The sequence below is a fragment of the Haemaphysalis longicornis genome, unplaced genomic scaffold (assembly GCF_048455015.1).
Source record: "Haemaphysalis longicornis isolate Haplotype H1 unplaced genomic scaffold, Haemaphysalis longicornis Haplotype H1 scaffold_2, whole genome shotgun sequence".
NCBI lineage: Eukaryota > Metazoa > Arthropoda > Arachnida > Ixodida > Ixodidae > Haemaphysalis > Haemaphysalis longicornis.
In genome coordinates, this window is record NW_027526295.1 from 182,191,900 (window position 1) to 182,212,595 (window position 20,696).

The 20,696-nt window shown below is 49.4% G+C and overlaps 1 protein-coding gene across 3 annotated transcripts in view; it reads left to right on the forward strand.

Moving 5' to 3' along the window:
• The first annotated feature begins 964 nt into the window (after nucleotides 1-964).
• The window catches only part of Eaf (ELL-associated factor), a 117,043-nt gene continuing 97,311 nt past the window's right edge, over nucleotides 965-20,696 (forward strand). For 2 of the 3 annotated variants that reach the window (XM_077698853.1, XM_077698854.1), the window contains exon 1: nucleotides 965-1,463. In XM_077698853.1, the coding sequence (XP_077554979.1) occupies nucleotides 1,355-1,463 (109 nt within the window). In that variant the 5' untranslated portion in view covers nucleotides 965-1,354. The remainder of the gene's footprint in view (nucleotides 1,464-20,696) is intronic. The other variant, XM_077698852.1, reaches the window with a different exon arrangement.

Genomic DNA, 20,696 nt, shown 5'->3' on the forward strand with positions numbered 1-20,696 from the left:
TGTCTGCTTTTCCAGGAACTGATTTCCCCGTAACTTATAGTTCATCTCATAAGCTACATGCAGCACTGTGGAGGCTACATTGTTATCAATAGTGCGCCCACTGAGGCCGCCTAATCCGCCGTGAAGGGGGTCCTGAAAGGACACTCCCTTCTCCCCTCTCGGCAAGTGGCACCGCACGGCCCCGGCGCCTTTTGTCGCTTCCTTCGCGGTGAGTTAGGCGGCCTGAGGGGGACAACAATGTAGCCTCCACAGTGCTGCATGTAGGTTGTGAGATGAACTATAGGTTGGTTCACCTGCCGTATACTTTCTCATTTTGTTTGCTATGGTAGATTCTGCCAGGGTGTGTCGATATTTCACTTGTTTCAACAACTTTTCATTGTTCAGAAAGTTGATATTGCGGTGGCAACATCATTGTTTGGAACGGCGTACTAGGCACTTAACTTGATTTAAGCATAAGCCTTAATCGTGCAATGGTAAGTATTTGAAATAAGTGAAGCCTAGCCACATAATCCAGTTTAGGTTGGTTTCAATTATTGAGCCAGTAAATTTGGGAGTATTAATAGTGCTGTACTATGAGAACTTCTGGTATAATCGGAAGTCTGGTGTATTGCAGTCGCAACATCACTGTTGGGGACGCTATTGGAGGTAATCCCATATTTGGCCTTTATTTGCATTGATGCCTAAACTGGCCACATAACCCAGTTTAGGTTGGTTTCAATGACAACCAATGCGTTCGCGCATTGGTAGCATTGTGATTGCATATCCAGCGGCGGTGCAGTCCGTTCCGCTTGAACGTGGCCGCATCTGAAGCTGAGGTTTGCTGAACGCGCTGAAGGCTGATTGGGGGTATATGTGGCTCGCGGCGATGGGGTGATGTGTGGCGCGTGCCGCGCAGTTGTGAGCGCCTCCCGCCAGATGTCCCTAGCGCCGCGCTCCACTTTTCTCCGCGACGGCCTTTCCTTTTTCTTTGTTCGCTTGTGCGCTGTTCGGTCGCAGCGCGGCTGCAGTCTCGACCGACTTGGGCGAGGAGAAAGAGGGAGTCGCGCATGCGCGCTGGGCAACCTTCGAGCAGACGTGTGAACGTGAAATTTGGAATGCCGTAGGTTTTGATACATACGGTTTCGTTACCTGTCTGTTTTGTGAAGTGTGGCATGGGTTTGGGCACGTGTGGTGGTGCGGGCTGCGTCGACGCACGTCCTACACCTGTGCGGGTCCGGTGTTTGTGAACGGTGTGTTGTGAATGGGCCTCGCGTACGGTGCTGGTGACAAGAAGTGGAATTGGTACTGCTGCTGCTACTGGTGGTTGGGCAGACGAAATTCCTAAGCCTAACGATATTCAGCGATTCATCGAAAGATGCACAGTGGTACTGCCGACAGACTCCGGATAGGCAACGAAGTGAGGGAACTCAAGCTCGGCCGCAGTTTCTCCAGCAGCTCCGGCTCGGCATTCCATTCCATTAGGTGTAAGTGCCCTGCCTTATTTCACTTCACTGCGCTTTGGTGGCGTGCGTTCTACTACGTTTGTAGTGCGTCGGGCAGAAAAAAAAAAAAAAAGTGCGCCCGTATTGTTTCCCGGTTCGAACCGTTCCCCGTGAAGTTCCCAGTACTGGGCACCTTCACGGTAGGGACGTCTGCTCCGTCGTAAAACGCCGTGAGTCCGGAAAGGACAAGTTCGGCGATTCGCTGATAAAAGCACGTCGACTCGCCAGCCTTCTCGAACCAGGGGGCACCGCATAAGTATTCCACACATGTTTTATTCGTTTACTCCTCCTCTTTTTTTTTTTTTTTCGTGGTTCCAACCGCACTAGCAATGTACTGCTATCGCTTGTCGATCTTTGGTTCCCAACAAACAAGACACCGCTGGACATTGCCCGCATGAGCCGGCGCTGAGCTGGGTACGGGGGGAAATAATATGCCGGTTCATCGCACTTGCTCTCATTCCATTGCTGATAGTAATCGTCGTGTTTGTACTTGTGTGTGTGTGTGTATTGAAACGCGCCTTTTTCACATATGCGCAGCAAAAGTGCCCGCATGCGAGCCGAGGCAAACTCTGCGCAGTGTGACAGATTGGTTTTGTTTATGCGCGTTTTGGCGTGGATTCAGCTGCGTTCGCCGGACAGGGCAGGTACTGTTTTGTATTTCGACCCTGCCCTCTTGTCGCATATGTAAGGGAAGACGCAGGTCTTACTTTTCTTATCGACATTTGCTGCTTGCTTGTCAGCAACGGGCCGCCTTTCCTTAGCTCGCGAAAAGAAGGGCTTCGGAGCTCTGGCGCCCTGGGTTCATCTCACCGTCATTTCCGCCCCATTGTCAACGTTTCCAAAGTCCCCGTGGGAACCAACTGTTGCCGCAACGTCGACGCTGCACTTGGCGAGAACGGTTCGCGCGTGCGTAGCGGCCACCAAAATTAATCTGCTGCCCCATTGGGGATTCAGTTTATTTCTTGAGGGCATAACTCGTGCCTGACACCCCATCAGCCGTATCCTGCGCCCGTTTTATCGAAGTGCCTGCCCCCTTTCCTGCGAACAAGAATTTCTCCCGAGTTGACACCGTAATGTGGCCGCCTTCCCATCCTAACTCTCAAGCCCAGCTCTGAGCATCGCGAGTCGGCACATTTGTAATGGTAGTTGGATGTTTGAAGCCTGATTGGTCGTGATGCGTCCTGCATAATGCTTGAAACACGACTGTCCTGCAGCTGCGCTTGAAATGAAGGCCAGTAAATTTCCAATTTTCTCGCAAACCTACTCATGCATGTTTTGTTTAAACTTTGGCTCAAAGAAAGTGATATCTTTCGGTTCATTTGTGGGCCTATTTATATTGCCAGTTCAGAATTCCTTTCAAACATTATTGATTTGTGCACTTTGATGTCACCGTTCTGGTGGATAATGAATGCCTCATCAGATGACATACAAAAGTTATTGCCCAGCGTCAACTAAATCTGTTCCTTGCCATAGTATTTCCATATATTGTGGTCTGTCTAAGCAGCTGCACACCGTTGTCATCCTGCCCAGTGCTATCATTTCTGGTAAAAGGTAAAAGTTTGCCATCTAGGGTGACACAGTTAATTGGGTTTTGGGGACCTTCTCCAGGTCAGAAAAAAGCAACGAAAAATATCTGCAATAACATTGGCCAATCACATGTGTGTACAGCTCAGCTCATTATTGACTGTGTCACTCATGTAGCTTCAGGTTTACTGGGTAGTCCACCACTTTTCAGTTCTCTGAATTGCCTGCTTTCTCCAAATCTACTCCTTTCTCTCAGTTCATGCTGCCCTGTCTTCGCACAAGTTTATTTCCTAATGCGTGATGTGTCCTACCCCTTCGAGTTGACACCTAACATCCTTTTTCTGTATAGCCATTCTGGCTGATGTGACCTTTTTTTTTTTCAAGCACTCCATGAGTGCTGCGAGTGACGGTATAGTTATCTTAAAGTGACGGAGATGATCGCTACATAAAACGTAAAATTAGTCTTTTCAAATGCACTTCGTCTCGCATTGATTTTTCACCCAAATACTTCCTCCGTGGTTTGTCCCTGCAAGCATCTCGCAAAATATTGATATTCAACCTCCTCTTCCACTATTGTTGTTTGGGTCAGAAGGCTATTCCATTGTTCAACCGTTTTTTTTTTTTTTTTTTCATTGAAGTTGGTAATGTTACCTTGACCGGAATCTTTTGTGACTGGCGTGCAGATACAAAAGTTCTTCCTTGTCAATATGCTCCGCACAATATCAGGTGTGGCGGACTCTTGAAGATTGTGACCTTGATTTTCTACTTGCCTGCCAGTGTCTTTTGCGAGAAGCAAAATTGCAGTTGGCTCGAACTGTTGTGATTCTACGATCAAGTGGTGGTCAGCTTGGCTGTACCATCATTTCATCAGAGACCAGCGGGAACATTTTTTTTGTCAACTCTTAACCTTATGCAACTGCTGAATCATTTCTTGTTGGTCTTATCTAGGAATTCCTCACTGAAGCTGTCACGCACATGCATTTGGCCCAAATCAGTATGTAGTATCCACTCATTACCTACTTGACTCATACTTCATCTGAGACTGACCTTCCAAACACACCTCCTGAACAAGCTGTGTGTAGCTCCACAGTAGGTACAGCACAAAGGAAGATGACACGGAAAGGGAAGGGGGTGATATTTTGTTTATCGAGATAGGTGCAAGCCAGGGATGGGAGGCAGAACATTAAATGTGCCGATACGCTGTGCGCCAAACAGATCCCTTTTCCCTTACAACTGCCCGCACTGTCACATACCCCTAACCACTTACCACATTGTTTTCTCCGGTCCCCACCACCCTAACCTCGTCCCATTTCGCAACCCTGACCAGTGGGAGGCCGAGCTGACCACCTCAGCACCAGAGCGGCAGCAAAGCCGTGGTGCAATGAGCTCTGGACGCAGCTTGGACTTGCGGCCTCCTGGACATAGGATGCTAAACACATCCTTGTGCTCAACATATGTTTATTCCTCCTCCTACACCTGCTGGGACTCGAACACAGGTCATTCGCGCTGAAACCCATGGTTCTGCTCATTAAGCTACTGAGTCTGAACAGTGGGGTTCTTTTAGCAGTTGCTCAAGACAATAGGAGCGTGTGAAGTGAAGCAGTTGGTTGCGTGCATAAAGTGGCAGACTTGTACCCACAGGGGAACAGAATCTCGCCTTAGGGAAATGACATCCCTTTACCTGACACCCTTCCTAATCAGAAACTTGCAACAATTGTAATCATAGTGCCTCTAATGTGCAACATCCTTTGTTATATGTTTGTTCACGTCGTATGTACACATGCATACAGGAAGGAAAGCCAGCAGTCAACCAGGGAGGACATGGAAGTAGTAGTTCATCAAAATGTTTGAAAGAAAGAAAAAGGGAGAAAAACATCTACCCCGTGTGGGACCTTAACCAACCTTCGCGTTACACATCCAATGCCTTGCCAATTCCAGGAGTAGCTGTATGGTATGCTTTGGGGTAATAGCCAGCACTACGACGACAGCTTGGGGATCATGGCTGCTCAACTTCTCTTGACACAGCGTAGATGCGAGCTGGAGTCAAAGTATAGGAGGTGAAAACAAGGTCTCCTTCACATTGAAGTTGTGGGAGTGGTGCCGGCTACCACTTGCATACAGAGATACACTTACATGCACATAAATGCGCCAGAAAATGGAAGAGGATTCAGTTTCCCCATAGCTCAATTGGTAGACCATTTTACACGTTATCTGAAGACCGAGGGTTCGGATCCCATCAGGGAGCAGAAATTTTTTCTCCATTTTGTTTCTTTCCTACCGGTTGGAAATTCCTTTTTTCCTGCAAAAGAGGCCAGCTGCCTTTCCTATGCCTTCATTGGTGTTGTAGACTTGGCTTTACTTTTTATATAGACTGTCAACCAAGCCAGTCTTGTTAGGTCTTGCTAGGGATGTTCCCTGTTTAGGGCTTTTATCATGTAGAAATGCACAGAACCTCTTTTACTGTTTCATCTGTCTAATCCGTGTAGTTGGCTATGTTATCATTTTTATAGTCCAATTCATTCATTTGTTTCCGGTTTCCGTAAGCACTAAATTTCTTATTTGTTGGTCTCAAGCTCCTACTCCCGTTCGTGTCGCCTCTGTTTCTTTGGAGACCTGAATGTCACTGACCTTATTTTACATGCTTGAGTCACCTTTACCAGTTCCCTCCATAGAGCTCCATTCTCACTCTTTGCAGTTTCGCAATGATGTAGATAGCTGTCCAAGGTTGGTTTGTGACTGCTGGCTGTGCCTGCTAATGAAGAAACCTTTCTTTCCTTTCCTTTCTTTCTTTTTGGGAAAGGGAAGGGGGGGCAGCATTTAAACTTTCGCAATTTGGCTGTTACTCCCTGAAAGCTTTCTCCATTCCCCTGCTGCTGTTTTCTCTTATTCAATCTATCCCTGACCCGATACGACTGTTTTTTATCTCACCCAGCACTTCCACGTCCTGCACAGTACTAAAAGTTGCAATAAAGATGAAGTTTATTATTATTGATTGATTAATTGTAGGGTTTAACGTGCCGACGCAACGCAGGCGATGAGGCGCGCCGTAGTGGAAGGCTCCGGATTAATTTTGACCACCTGGGATCAAATCTCGTTCACACGGGCGTTTTTGCTTTTCGCCTCCATCAGAAAAGCGGCCGCCGAGGCCGGGAAGAAGTTCGTTATTATTTATTAATACTCCCTTGAGAGATCTCTTTTTTTTTTTTTTTCTTGAGCAGAAAAAAATTTTGAAATTCTTAGGTGTTTTGCCTACGAATTTAATGTTTCCGCTGCTATTCGGGTCATTCCTAAATTTCACATCACGGTTTCTGCTGCCCGTTTCTTTGCGACTTTTAAGTCAAGCCTCCAATTCCCTAGAATGTACCGAATTTTCATCCATTGGCATCTGCATAAAAAAGTTTTTTAGCATAATGAGACTGTGGAGGTAACGCGCGTGCAAGGCTAAGAAAGAAAAAAAAACGAGAAACGCGAAAGTGTGACACCTAACGTTTTATGGCGCACAGTGCGCACTATGGCCAATTGTTTCAGGAAAAGTTGTATTAGTTCACAGGACTTGCTATGGCCCTTGTATTGCAACTGTTCATCGCAGTAGCTGCCAAAATCTAAGAGAGCAGTGAAGCGGCAACGCGCGAATACTGTAACACGAGCGCCGAGCTTGTCGCGGGTGCGGCCCTGTGGCAGATCTGGTTTCACTCGGGGGGGCCTTCTGGTTCGCTGTTGCAGCGTGGCGCTTGGTGCGAGATCTGACGCTGCTGCAACTTGAGCGGCGCGATAACGGGTCGCGGAGGTTGCGCGCTCTGCGTGATAAAAGCGTTTTGCTTTCGTCTCGGCACTGCCTCCTTGAAACAGCGTTTTGGGCTGTTTTGCTTCTGAAGAAAAAGAGCAGCCGTAGGTTTCGGCGCACAAAACTCAGCATCTTCACGGGAGAAATGCTTAGTCGGAGTCACTGTGGTCGGCTGTTGTGTCACTTTTCTCCCCAAACTGAAGGGTTTCTTCTCTCATTGCTGACTATGGGGTTGAACGCGCTGAAGCGCCGTTGTGGAAGGCTCCTGATTAATTTTGACCACCTGGGGATCTTTTAACGTGTGCCTAAATCTCGACCACACGGACGTTTTCGCCTCCGTCTGAGCACGGGATCCGGACATTTCAGTGCGGGACATTTCCGTGCATGGGATGTCCCAGACATTCTTTTAACATTTATTTCGTCAGATATTATTGTACACTCGAGAGTTGTGTTGGGGGCCTCACTGCGAGTAAACGAACGGCGAACTGAGGCGGAGCATCAGCGCGTAAAACCCCCTTTCGGTAGTAGGTGTTAAAGGTTAACGTTAATTTACTTTCCTTGAACCGTTTTGTTTATTTGAGCATTCATGTGGACAACTCCAATATTGTAATTCAAGTGTTACCGAAGCGCTTTGATTTCACTTCACCCAACGCTGTAAAACGCTGCTGCTTTTAGTCCATTCCTATTTCCCCTGCCGCCCCCCGCCAAACCGCCGGGAAAAGAAAAAAAAAAAAAAAGGAAACTAGCTAGCGTAAGCGCGTGTGCATTCCCACTTCATTATTTTCTCTACCAATCTCGTATTCGTTGCATTCGGTTTCGGTTCTACCTGGAAGCTAACCAACGATCCCATTTACAGTGGCGTCGCTAAGGTGTGGGGGTGGGGAGGGCTGAGCACCGCTGGCTACCAGCCCCCTTGGTAGAGAGAGGGGGGTGTCACTTGTGCTTCTGCCGTGTGTAAACTGGTCGTCGAAAACTTACTACTGTCGCAGCTCTCACCAAACCAGCCTATTCAATTTCTTTTTTTTTTTCTTATAATGGAAGAAAGCGAGTAATGTCTGGGTTGCGCATTGTATGCAAGACTTGGAAGAGTTAATTGGCTGATGGGGCAACCGAAGGCGAAGAGCGATTCCTGGAGGCCGGTAGGTCGGTATGGCCGGGACGCGTGGAAGGGTGTGTAGCCAGCAAGCTTGTTCCTCGGTGGGGGTAACAGGCGCCAACGATACTGGTCATTGTGTCCTCAGCGCCTCTTTTTGTTGTGCTTCAGAGAAGTTGTGGGAGCTTCGGAGACCGGGAACTGCGCTGTGCCTGTAAGATTTTCAGAGGAAACCGAGAATAACATGACAGAAAAAGAAATCTGGGGGAGATTAGCCCCGGATACATGACTCGGGGAGGAAAGGTAGAGTCGACTGGCGGGTTCAGCTACCTCGATCCCTCCCGCGTTTGTATGAACCCCGGCCAAAGAATTGAGGTGAGGGGAGCGGAGGGGTTCCCGGAAAAGGAGCTATTTTCACGATTCTAACACGAACCTATTTTGCTAAAAGGTGGCCTTTATAGTTGTGTGCGCGTTACAGTCGGGCTCAAAACAGGAATAGGTTTTAAAGCGGCCAGCAGCATTGCCACACGCACGGACACGAAGTCCGGCCAAAATCCAACTCCATGCAATAAAAACAATTCGTCAACATCACGTGAGTGAATTTCGGCACACTAATTCCTCAACGGCATATCGCATACCTTGGTCAGCTGTTGCACATTTTTTTGTGCTGCTGCCCGTCACGTCTAGGATGGACTTTTTTCCAGTACCGGTCCTCCTAGCAGCCGCCACGGCGAACTAAAATTGGAAGCAATGCACGTCCCACAAAAGTCGTGCTATCGTGTTGGTCCCACTCGTCACCCGTGCCTTTCAAGTGAATGTCACGGTAGCAGGCGCACGTCCCCCTGACTAATTTTCAGTGGTGGAAGCCCATTTTCATTACTTTTTTTTTTTTTCATTTTCGTTATTCCCTCACTGACTGGCATGTGCTTCCAGCGTGGTCATCCTCAAACGTCTTTGCCCGTTTGCTTAGAAATCCCTTTTTGTGTGCACGTACGAACCCACCACGAGCTGTCGAAAGAGAAAAATAAAAACGCGCAGCGCTAGACAGCATAGCCGCTCCATTTTGTTTATTTTGCCGGAGGCATTTGTCAAGAATGGTGGTCCGGCAGCCCGCGCATGCGCAGATCGCTACTAGAAAAAGGTATCAATTTGCGCACCAAAGCACTTGAAATCGCATACAGCTTCAATGTTCCCCGCCATAACTTTATTCCCAGCAGCAGGTGGATAAGAAATCTTACGAATCCAAAATTCATTTTTGGCCTCCATGGTTGCATACGCCAAATGAAATATTCTTCCAGGTACGTGTTGTCAAGTCTTTTTCATCTTCGCGGTAGTCAGTGTCAATTTTTTTTCGAATTTTCCTGCGCGAATGTCATTCTGTATTCTCGCACAGCGCCACACTAATGGAATTAACAGCTAATGTCATTCGCTCTAAATGTCATTACAACTTGCCGTGTGACAGGTATGGTTGACGTGAAACCACACGTCAAGGTCGAATACAGACAGGCCTGAAAACGTACCCACACAAGCTTACGGCCGTTTCACCACTTCCTATTTAACGTGCCTACCCGCCGTTCTGGATGGGGTTGGCCAATGACAGTGACGTCTGCCGTCAGCGACTCGCGTCAAAACACCCACTCGAAAAAACTCTCTGCCGTGGTGTTCATTTCGACATCCTTACTTATTTCGCCTTCACGACTCACCAGGCGTGCTCAGGTGTCGTCGGAATTTTTTTGTTCCTCCGGTTTTATTTTTCTCTCCCATTCCAATGTTACTGTTTTTTTCACTCACAGACTGCTTCGCCAGTGCCTTTCTTGGTGTTCTTGACTGCTCCTGGCTTGTAGTTTGGACCCCACAGGACAGAAGGGCGCCTGTTTTTCACTTTCTCTCACAACGTTTCGAGCACTCAATTTGCACTGCACACGCGAAAGGCAATAACTTCCCCTCCGCCCTCCTTGGTGTTCTTGACTGCTCGTGAAATGTACGTTGTGCATTCTCTGCCTGTGTTACGATCCCCATCGCTGTGCTGCAGTAGAGGGCTGGTCTATGCTGCTGCTGTTAGCCGGCAGCTTTGCCACCGTTCAAACCGGAAAGAGGAAAGATGCGCGGAACGCGGAGGCAGTTTCAAGTCGTCGCACGTTTGAAATCCACCGGTGCGCATCCAATCAGTGCTCGTAAAGCAACTTCCTCGTAGCCGAGGTCCAAATGCGAGATCCGGACTCTGTACGGCGCTCCATATGTTGCCTTGTGTTCGCCTCCACACCAGCGAAAAATTAATCATCGCTCCAGAGTCCATAGGCCACGTCGTGCGCGCAAAATCCGTATGCTCATTGCGGAACCGCCCCAGCCGTGGCCTTCTGCCGTCAACTAAATTTAATCCTCGTTGCACTTCGTTGGTTGCTGGCAGCTGGCGGATCATTGCAGTGTGCACTCTGGTAAATGAAAAGCACACACACACACACAAAAAAAAAGAGAGCTAGGCAGCGGAAAAGTGCCTTTCTTTCTATCCCTCAGCCAGGCACGTGCTTTGTCGCACCCGGCCTCCCTTCTCTCATGCATCGCCAAAGTGAATGAAGCGCGAACTACTCGAGTAGACCGTGCTGCAGTCTGTTGGCTCCGCAGGCTTTTGATTTCGACGGTTTTCGACCAGGGAAGGCGTTCGCTTGTCCCCCGCCCTGGTGCCCCATTTTACCGGCATTTTCGTCCCTCATTATGAGCCGTTCGAGCGGTTGTCAGTCAAACCGGCGCGCATTTCCCGCAGCCCTTTATTCCCGGGCGTTAACGCGCCGTGAATTGTTACTCATGCTGCGTCATGGCGTCACGCTTGCTTTTATTTCCCGGCGACCTGGTTGGCAGATTATTCATACCGGGTTCCCGTTTGCACCGCTCAATGTTTGCGCCCAGGCAGATGTGTGTTTATCTTAATAAGCGATCGAGGCAACGGGTCTATTGTTTTCACTCTGTGCGTGAATGTGAGGCTTGGATGACATTAGTCGATAGGCAGGCGCCACGGCAATTTCCCTAACTGACGATGTATTGCCTTTAGTTATAACAAGTGAAACCCGCCCCAAATGCGGCAAGATTCGGCTCATTTCTGAATCTACGGTACTGTCGCCGTCGTCTTCTCCACGATGCCCGCTAATTACTGTTATAATTTCGGCGGCCATTGGTTGTCAGTTGTTTGCAGTACATGTCCTGTCAAGCCTATTCATTTTCTTAGTTCGACACCGAATGTCATCTACCGTAGTGGGCTCCTTTAAGCGTGGCATATAACAAGACTCCGTGTTCGGTCTCCGTAAGCGAAGGCTTAAAAAATGAGTTGGTTGTATAATATTCGTTTTAGTGGCAGAAGGAAGTTAGTAATACGTGCACGTGCTCCGCGCATGCGCTGAAGACTGTTTCAATTCGCCCAATTTTTTCCACTACACATTTGCTCGTCAGGGGTGATGGTATCACGTTGCCTACTCTTAAGTGATTGTTTCCCAGCTTGTCTCACGGTGGTAAGCTTTCCCTACTTAAGTGGATTTTTTTTTTTGCGGGTCATTCGCATGTTTGTTTATCAGGACGATGTCGTCGGCGAACGAGAAATTTCTTAGGCGCTCTCCATTAATTCCTATCCCGCAGGAATACAGTCGAACACGGATATATCGAACACGGGTATATCGAATTATTGTCTATATCGAACTCATAAATTATCCCCTTGAAAATTCTGTGTAAAAGTATAGGAATTCGTACGTTTATATCGAACCGTATTTTTGCCGACATTGGGTATATCGAACGCCGCGCGAGCTGGAAGGTGCTCTTCGGCGGTCGCTGCACCCCCGATTGAGGTTGAGGAGGATGTAGAGGAATTCGCGGGCACGGCGAAGACTGGAATTGTTACCTTCAAAGTTCTTGTGGTACGTGTGCGCTGTTCTTCTTTTGCGTGCGTGTTGTGAATGGTGTGCGAAGGCGCAGTGTACTGCTGGAATTTTCTAGTTGTGCAGCCTCGAGAAGATCGAGACCAGCGTCTTTAATTTCATTTCTAGGACGAAGAAGCAGGACAAGATCGGCGATTTTTTTTTTTTTCGCGGAAATAAAGCGTCCTGTTGCGTCGTGAGTGCAGAATTAGTTGTCATTCTTGGATGCGACGATCAGTAAGTGATCGTCCGCCATAGGTGAAGTCTCAGAGCCCATATTTTTTTATATCGAATTTTTTATATATCGAACTATTTCGCGATCCCCTTGGAGTTCGATATATCCGTGTTCGACTGTATGCGAAAAGAAAAATGACAAGTGTGCCGCCTGAACGCGAAAGCCCGCACTTCTCAACTTTCGCAGCGTGGGGCAACTCCCACGACGGGGCGCGATCGTTTATACGCGACTCGAACGCTTATTGGTTGTCGACTCGGCGCTGCCTTTCCCGTAGCAGCGCATATTGCTGCGTGTTTTCAAATCATCCCTTCATCCGTTAGGGCCGGTGCCTGTCTTTAAAGACTTTGGGAAAATTATCATGGGTGCTGTTTCGTTATGTGGAGACCGAAAAGGCGTTTAGACACTCTCCGAAAACAATATGGATGCGAATTCATTTTTTCTTAAATCGCTGCAGCCTAAAAATGTTTTATGTGGATGCTAATTGGGAACTTCTTTTTACCGTTGTGGCGGCGTACTTGGGCGAGTAAGCTTCGACGGGGGAAATTCGACTGCTCTGAGACATCGTGGCCTTGTTTCCGAAAGACTCAAAGCACTACACACTCGTGTGCGCCGTGTTTGACGCAAGGTTCTCAGCTAGTCTGTATGTACTGATTGGTAGTGATATGGCAGTCTAGGGACCCCGAAGGGCCATTACTTGTGGTATAGTTGAGTTCTGACGAGCCGCTGCTCAAATCGAGCTATGTATTTATTGCGTGACACCAATAATTGACCTAAGCGTGGTCCTTCGTTTGCAAATATAGTCCTTGTTGAGAGCGTCGCAACTTTACTGCGAGTCTGCAGCTCTTCACGCCAGGTGTTAGACATTTCAGCCGACTGGACTCGGTGCACAACACCAGGAGTCGCGCAGTTTGTAACGATTTGATGACATGTGAGACGCGAGTAGCCCTCAGTCCAGACTTGCGCGTAAACCTCGATGATGCATTCAAGTGACCGTGCCTTAGATGCTTTTGAAACTTGCGGTAGCGTTTTGCAAATACCCTCGGAAGTCTGCGGTTGGTAATGCTTTGTACACGTAACGCTCTGCACTCAGTTCGAAAGTTGCTGGAGCACTTTGGGGGGGAGTAAAAATCAATGTCTTGGCTTCTGTATCAACGTGGCTTCTCTGCATCGAACAGCTGTTCCCGCGGACCACGTCTGTTCCCGGGGACCGCGTCTTGGTGATGGCGTTTTTCTTTTTCATCGTCCTTTTTTGTTTGTAGTCTGCAGAGTGGTGGATAGAGACCGAAGATAGGTTCGACACCTTTCAAGGTGTAACCAAGTATTACAGAAACAATAGAAGGGTGATGGCACCGCCACACCCCGAGCTAACTAGGGAGCAAGCATCAATGTTCAGACAACTGCAGACCAATTCATTACTGACCCCGGTCATAATGCGGCACATATCACCAGAACTGTACCCAGACGACACGTGTGTGTTGTGCCACAACGCCAGAGCGACTGCTGCCCATTTATTGTGGAACTGTGAGGTGAGACCAGTAGAGGCTTCACCGAGGACCGACCTCCCGCCGTGGTATCAAGACGTCACGCGAAGTTACAGCCAGGAGGACCAACTTTCAGCTGTCCAGCAGATCCTGTCGGCTCTCGAACGGCAGCACCGGAGTGAAAGCTGTTGGGCGTGTCACCCTCCCTCCGGGGAACAGGGCGACCACCACCGCAGTGAGTAGCCACGGTTTTCGTCTAGTAGAGTGGCCAAAGTACCGACGAGTGGCTCCGTCCAGGCGTCAACACTACGTCTGTTGCAGGCATTTAATAAAGTCCTTTTCACTCACTCACTCAATTGTTTGTTTCGCAGCTAGTTGTTTCGAGGGGTGATTGACATGCATTCATTCTACATCAAAAATACGTCGAATGTGACAAGTTTATTTTTTTCCAAAGCATTTAGTTTTCTACTCGGAACTTCTTAGGTGAGTTTTAGTATTTAGTTCTACTCAGTTCCTCCAACCTTTTTTTGTTTGTTTGTTTTAGTCATCATCAACAACCTATTCAGGGCCCACTGCCGGACGAAGGCCTTTGCTCGAGTCCATTCTTTGCCCCCGAATTTCCTTGTTTCGTCCCTTCATCGGCTTACTGACCCTGTCTAACTGAACTTGAACACTTGCCGTCGCCTGCCATATTGCGCTTGCAGCACGTGCGCACTTCTTTGCAGCGGTTGCGCGGGCCGTAAGCGGTTGTGCAGCAGCTGTGACGTTCGACCTTGATGCAGACGCGAAGCCGCACGCGTGCTTCAAATCCTTCTGCAGGCTCTATTCGGCTGCAGCTTAGTCAGCGTGCCGTACACTCTACGACGCCTTGTTTCTGTTGCCCGATAGTTTGTCGCGTATGTGGGGGAGCCGGAGAAGGTGAAAACAACTTTGTGCGGCTCCTACGACGCTGTGACGTCACTCCCAGTTTGCGTGCGGGGCTAGTGCTGTACTTCCGGTGTTTTCGCTCGGTCGGTTCTTGCGGCGTATGCATTGAAGCCTTTGGGGCAAAGAGAAAACTGAGTTCTTTTTTTCTTTTTCGGACTAGCGCATGTATCTGTATACTTTTGCTATGGGCGTCCGAAGACGGGCTGCTATATTGAGACGCGCACTACAGGTCAAGGGCATTTGTAGGGGCGACAGCCGGGTAACCGTTTGTCTTGTTTTGATCGCTGATAAAGTCGGCATGCGTCAGAACCTTGCACGAAATGATTTGGCAGAACCGTTAAGCTGACTACAAAATGTGGCTCTTCATTTTTCCAATTAGTCCGGTGTTGAATACGATGCACTGTATAACGTGTCCCTAAAGTCATCGGAAGTAGAGAGAAAGTTCTGTCCGCTGATTGGACAGAGAGTTGTCCCTGATGGAGCGGCCATTAGTGCGCGCGGCAAGGTGCGAAATGATGCATACATTCGGAGCACCCAACCGCTTGAATCACTGCCACCATAAGCGGCAGTTTCGGCGAATTTTCAGGTTCAACACATCTAAACGTGGTTATCACGGGCGAATGCAAAAACTATGCGCACAGTGTTGCGTGAAAGTTTGCCTTTGCTTGAAATTTCGCAGCCTGCCGTCTAGCCATGTATACTGGATGATTGGATTCATCATTTCTCTTGCGCTGAAGGGCACGCCCAGGCAACGCAGCCGGCGCACCATTGATAGGGAAACTGGGGGTCCAAGCGCCGGCAAAGCAACCCAAAGGCTATCGCATAGTCACGTGGTACCGCAGCGGCGAGGCTCCGAGCCAGCGAAGCGATAAGAAAGGCGCAATTGGCCTTTTTCTCAGTACCGGTCCTCCTAGCGGCCGCCACGGCGAACCTAAACTGGCAGTAAGGCACGCCCCCAAAGTTTGGCTTTCGGGGAACCCGTGCACGGAACGTTCTCCTCCTGCAGTCCCTCCCGTACCCAACCGTCACCCGTGCCTTTCGCACGAATGTCACATTAGCAGGCGCACGCTCACGTGAGTCATCTGCAGGGTGTTGGGTGTCGTTGATGGTTTTTCGGAGGCCGGCTGTATTTTTTTACGTTTCTTGATTACCGTATGTATTTACTGGATTGGAACGTCGTTTTCTGTAAAGCCGCAGAACAAAATTTTTACTCCTCAGCGTTTTTCTTTTTTTTTTTTGATGTTAATTTTGATGGGGCAAGGAAACACTATAGAGATTTATTTGTTTTTTTTTTGCTTGTTTTATTTTTGTGGGAGTCGCTTTAATGTGGCTGCAATAAGTATGGGGAAACGGGCTACTTGGTGAACATCCATGAGTGAAACTTAAGCGCAAACTGGCATAGGGACGAGAAAGGGAAACGAGACCAGCGCTTACTGTGTCAGTTTGGGCTTAAGTTCCACTCCTGCATGCAATGGTACGCTTGCATCGAAACCTAAACAGGCATTCGTAGGAGCTGTTCCGTCCGGGCAGGCATCTAATCATCTCCTGAAAGAAGGCGGTAGCCGATCTGCTGAACTATATATTTTCGCAGTGTCATGACCGCCTCAAATTTCGGCCAATACTTCGCCGAGCTCGCCAAACTTCACGTGCCTACACCCTGTATACAGTGATTCCTCCTCGGCTGGTTAGGGAAGGAGGCCGGAAAGGTTTGTCGATGCACCCGGTTTAAACAGGGAGGGGGTCTAGGCCTGTCAAGTTTTCGAGAAGGAATAACATTTTCCCAACCTTTCCGGGGGGTACTTGTATAGGACGGACATTAATTAGCCATGAGGCACCGATTTCCTAAATTATTGTATTGGTTAACGCGGTTGTTACGACGTAACTTAATCACGTTATTACGAAATAGCGTTAACCAATCACGGCTCGGCTTGTTGAACTATTGGGATCGAAGAGGAATACACGTTTATTGAACTGTAGTCGTCTCTTATGGGGAGGCCTTCTTAGTCCAGGAAGCCTTGGCCCTTTGCTGCCCGCCCGACCCTGTCTAGCAGTCGTTGGTAGTCTCGAGGGCGTGAGCTGGTCAGCTGGGCCTCCCACTGCTCCAGGATGGTGTTTGGCAGTGGGATTTGTGATGGTGAATGAGAAAAACATCGTTTGGAACTGGCTGCCGTGGGCAGGTTCGAATGGATGAGTCGGGTTTAAAATTCTCGCTTACAAGAACATTCACTACATTCTCGCTGCCTATTTCATGCCTTGTTTATGGGTGTCATGCCACCATTCACCACCACGATCGAAAGGCGAGTAAAACCGCTTTCTTGTGTACGACGCCCGATCTTGGACCAATATTTGCAGCAACTTTTGCGAGATAAACCAGTTTTTTTTAAGTTCGTTCGTTCTGAGCGCCTGATTAGGTGAAATGTAGCGCCTATTGATAGTAATGATTCCTGTTCCAAATATGCAGATCTTTAGGTCATGAGTAATTTTAAACAAGTATGGTTTGTCAGAATTCTGTTCGTATACCTCTAAACAGATTTGCACTTATTTTTTTATGGTGACGTTTATGCAAGTCGGTTCAGGGCGTAGTCAAATCTCTAGCGTTTCCTTGTATTTCCTGTGCCGCGGCGAATAAGACAAGAATAAAAAAAATTAACTGGGTTACGTTACGGCAGATGAGGCTAGTCTGCCGCACTTTGGTACAATGCCATGTGTGTGCTTGGTTGCCTATTTTAGCAGGGAAATTGATAACCAGAAGTCAGCCCGGCATTGTCGGCTTTGTTAAACCGTATACCGAGGGGACAAAAGACGCAAAAACCAGTAGCGTATGGTTTGCCGATTACAAGTGTGGTTGGGGACGGCGGATTCTCTACGTGACCAGGTTTGAGTCGAGTGGGGGTTTCTTTTTGGTGGGAGTTATTTTGGGCGTTCGCGAGCGATTGCGGCCTATTTTATGCCTTGTGCGGGTGTACGGCTCGTCCATTACCCCCGCATGAGCGCGTATGTGAAACTGCGGTGCTGCTCAGTTTTTTACTGCACCTTCAAATGGTACTAGTGGAAAAAAGTGCGCGGCCCACGCATGTTTCACTGCAGCAGCATTCCGTTCCCAGAAAGGTGCAAACCCGGCACTCTCTGCTGGTTCCCTCGGAACACTCCTGTTCTTTTGGTGGGCGAACCGCCTGGGTAGTCTTGGGATAGTAGTATAGAATCGCGGGTTTTGGAACGGGCAGCCTCGATTCAAGCCCAAGAAGAGCATTTTTTATTTTCTTTTTGCTATGAAAGAATCTGTTAGGTTGATGCTGCGCATTCCTTTTCGTTAATCGTCGTGGTGTTTGGGTCACTTTTTTGGCCGGTTAAATGGCGGTGCACGGTATATCGACACGCATAATTACCATTCCGCGCCGCGCCTGAAATTCCAGGCTTGTGTGTATGTAACGGAATACCGCTTCACTACAGTCTTCTGCGCTTGCGGGTTAGCGCAGACATAACAATACTTATTCTAAATGTGCAGCTTATTTTTGCTTACCACTACCGGGTGGCGCCCACAAGCCCCTGATGGCTTAGACGCTCCTGCTTCTGTTAATGTACTGTGTGTGTGTTGCAGAATAAACTATTATTATTATTATTTCTCATCTTTCGGCAGCCTCCCTTTCTTTCACTTCGTTGTCACATGACCGTATCTTCCTCCCGCACCGCCTGGTTCTTCTGTTCGAGATCGGTCTCTCTTACCGCGTGGACGCCGCGCTCTCTTCTGCCGCGCTCCCCACTGGTGGGGATGGCCGCAGCCAGGGGTCGGCGGAGCGCCGCGCGGCAAACGAGACGTGACCGCGCCGGCTGGGCTGGATGCGTGAAACGAGGCCTCCGTCGCCTTCGAGCCAAGAAAGTCTGCTCGCAGTGTCGTTGCAGTGGCTTTTTTAGCGGCCAGCATCAAGAAGCGTCACGCGGCTGGGGTTGCCACTCATCTAGTGTGGGAAATTTTGTTGTCCTGCAATCTTCGCCTAGAATGTGTTGCTCTCTAGCCGCCGCCGCCGCTCCGCAGGCGAGGAAGAGGCGGTCTGCAGCGTTGCTTTCAGGAAAGCGCGCGCCCGCAATTTGGTCGTCGCATCGCCGCGACTGGACGTCGGCGAGTATAAATAAGGCACGCGAGTGCAGTACCTGCGGGACGGTCGTCCGGGAAGAGGGATGCGAATGCAAAAATGAATCGTAGCGGAAGTGCCCAGGGAGAAACGGCGGCTGGACCGCGCGAATGGGGTGAGAGGCGCGAGATGGAGCGATTGCCGCTTCCGTGCCCCGTCCTGACGTTTATTCTCGGCGCCCAGCGGTGGCTGTAATCGCGCGTGCGAGCCGCCGCCGGATCGGAAAGGGGGCACGGTATAGCCCAGTGGCCTTTTATGGCGGGAATTTCTCCTTCCGGTCAGCTGCGCGGAAGTGCGGCGCTCACTTCGCCCTTGTCTCGGTCCGGCCCTGTGCACTTGTCTTCCCTGCCGTGGATGTACAGTAACAAGTGCTGTTGGCACCAAGGCCGTCCTTTTCCGCAGACCTGCCTCTTCTTAGCCAGCCCCTGCTGCTATCAGTGGTGCTCTGCGATTTACAGTTTCGGACTCACCGCGTATAGTCCGCGGGTAGTCCGAGGATTCCCCAAAGTCATAGGGATACATGGGAACTGGGCGCCGGACTGCTTCTGGGAGAGTCTGCGGTGAGTCCGAGACTAAATGGAGGAGCGCCAATATTTTGTCGAAATAAGGAAATGGCGGCCATCTCGTAACGGAGATGTGAGCAAAGGTCAAACGACACGTTTAATCAAGCGACAGCTCAGTAATTTTGGGTCGCTTGGCGTGGCTCCTAAACCGAACCGTCAGTCACGCTGGGTTGCCCTAATTAGAGCATCTTAACACCGTGACCCTCATCATGACGCCCGGTGGACGTGTCGTGATTGGGAAACTGCGTCTGCAGTGCGCTGCTGTCGCGCAAGTGCCGACCACCACCACCTGCTTGTTGTGTGTATACCGCAGGAAGTGATGATACTTGCCAGGGTTTCCTTTTGCAGGCGTTGCCCTCGTCCGCTCAGAGGGAAATTACGGTAAATAACGTGGGTAAAATCCCGCTGCCCTATCAAAGCCTCCCGTCGATTCATATGCGTTATTTCACGTGAGATAACGCCTTTACGCTCTACGACATGCTTGTTATGAGCGACTGGGGTGTGTTCCGTGTACTTTCACTGCAGCTCTTTCGAGACATTGATTTCGGCACAGCCTGTATGAACGTGGTGTTGTCCAAAGAGCCACTGACTTCCTCCTCTCCCTTGAAAAGCACATCCACCGGCCCCCTGAGACTGGTTTCCACGTGGGGGGGGGGGGGGGGGGGGGTTAGCACCTCGCCTAACGCCACCAAAGGCGGCAGCGATGGCAGCGCGAGCATTACACGCTTTTCGCTTCCCGGCCGCGGTACTCATTAGAGCTACCGTTCCTGCCGCCGTAATGCCCAGTATCCGTCATCTTTAGGCCGGGGTGTTACGTAGCGCGCATGGCAAGACACTACCGACTGCGAGCTGGCCTTGTTTGCTGCGCGTTACTTAGAGATCAAGCTTTAAAACAAAATTTTTACCCAAGTGCGGGCTTTGCGCTCTTCCTATGTAAGCGCCGCGACCTGCAGTGCTGCGCGCAGTCCGCCTGTAAAACACTGCGCGCGTTCGTTCCGCTGTAGCCCCGCGCCGTCCGTGCGCAGTACCCGTGCGAAAATACACATAGGTGGGTGCATACTACTGCATAGCCAGCGCACCACAGTACCTTCGCTAAAACGAAGATAAACAAATCTCTCCGGGAAGTAATTCGACGGGAGTGTTCATTTACAGTGCTGGTGGCCAATAGTGCTCGCTTCTCAAGACCGTTTGAAAACACGTTATACGGGCGCGCTTACGTAACAAACTTAAAATTGCACCTACGTGTTGTTCTGTCAGGGAAGTAGATTTTATTTGGGCAACGCTGGTTGCTACGACTGGCTTTTGTGCGCGAAAGTACGCATTTAAAACCGATGTACTTGTCATACGTTCTGGTAATAACGAGTCATGTTCGTCGCTTCGGAAGTTGATCATGTCAGTACTCCATCAGACCGCACCGTCGATCTCAAATGAAAAACAAAAAAAAAATTGAAATGTTCAAACCGCTTCCGACTTCGATAAGCTTTGTCGCGGAAGAGTGTTGTCGACCAATCCCGTTCGCAGCCTTGTATTGGACCCACAGCTGTGTTCACGTTTTAATTTGCTGTTTTGATCCGCGGAG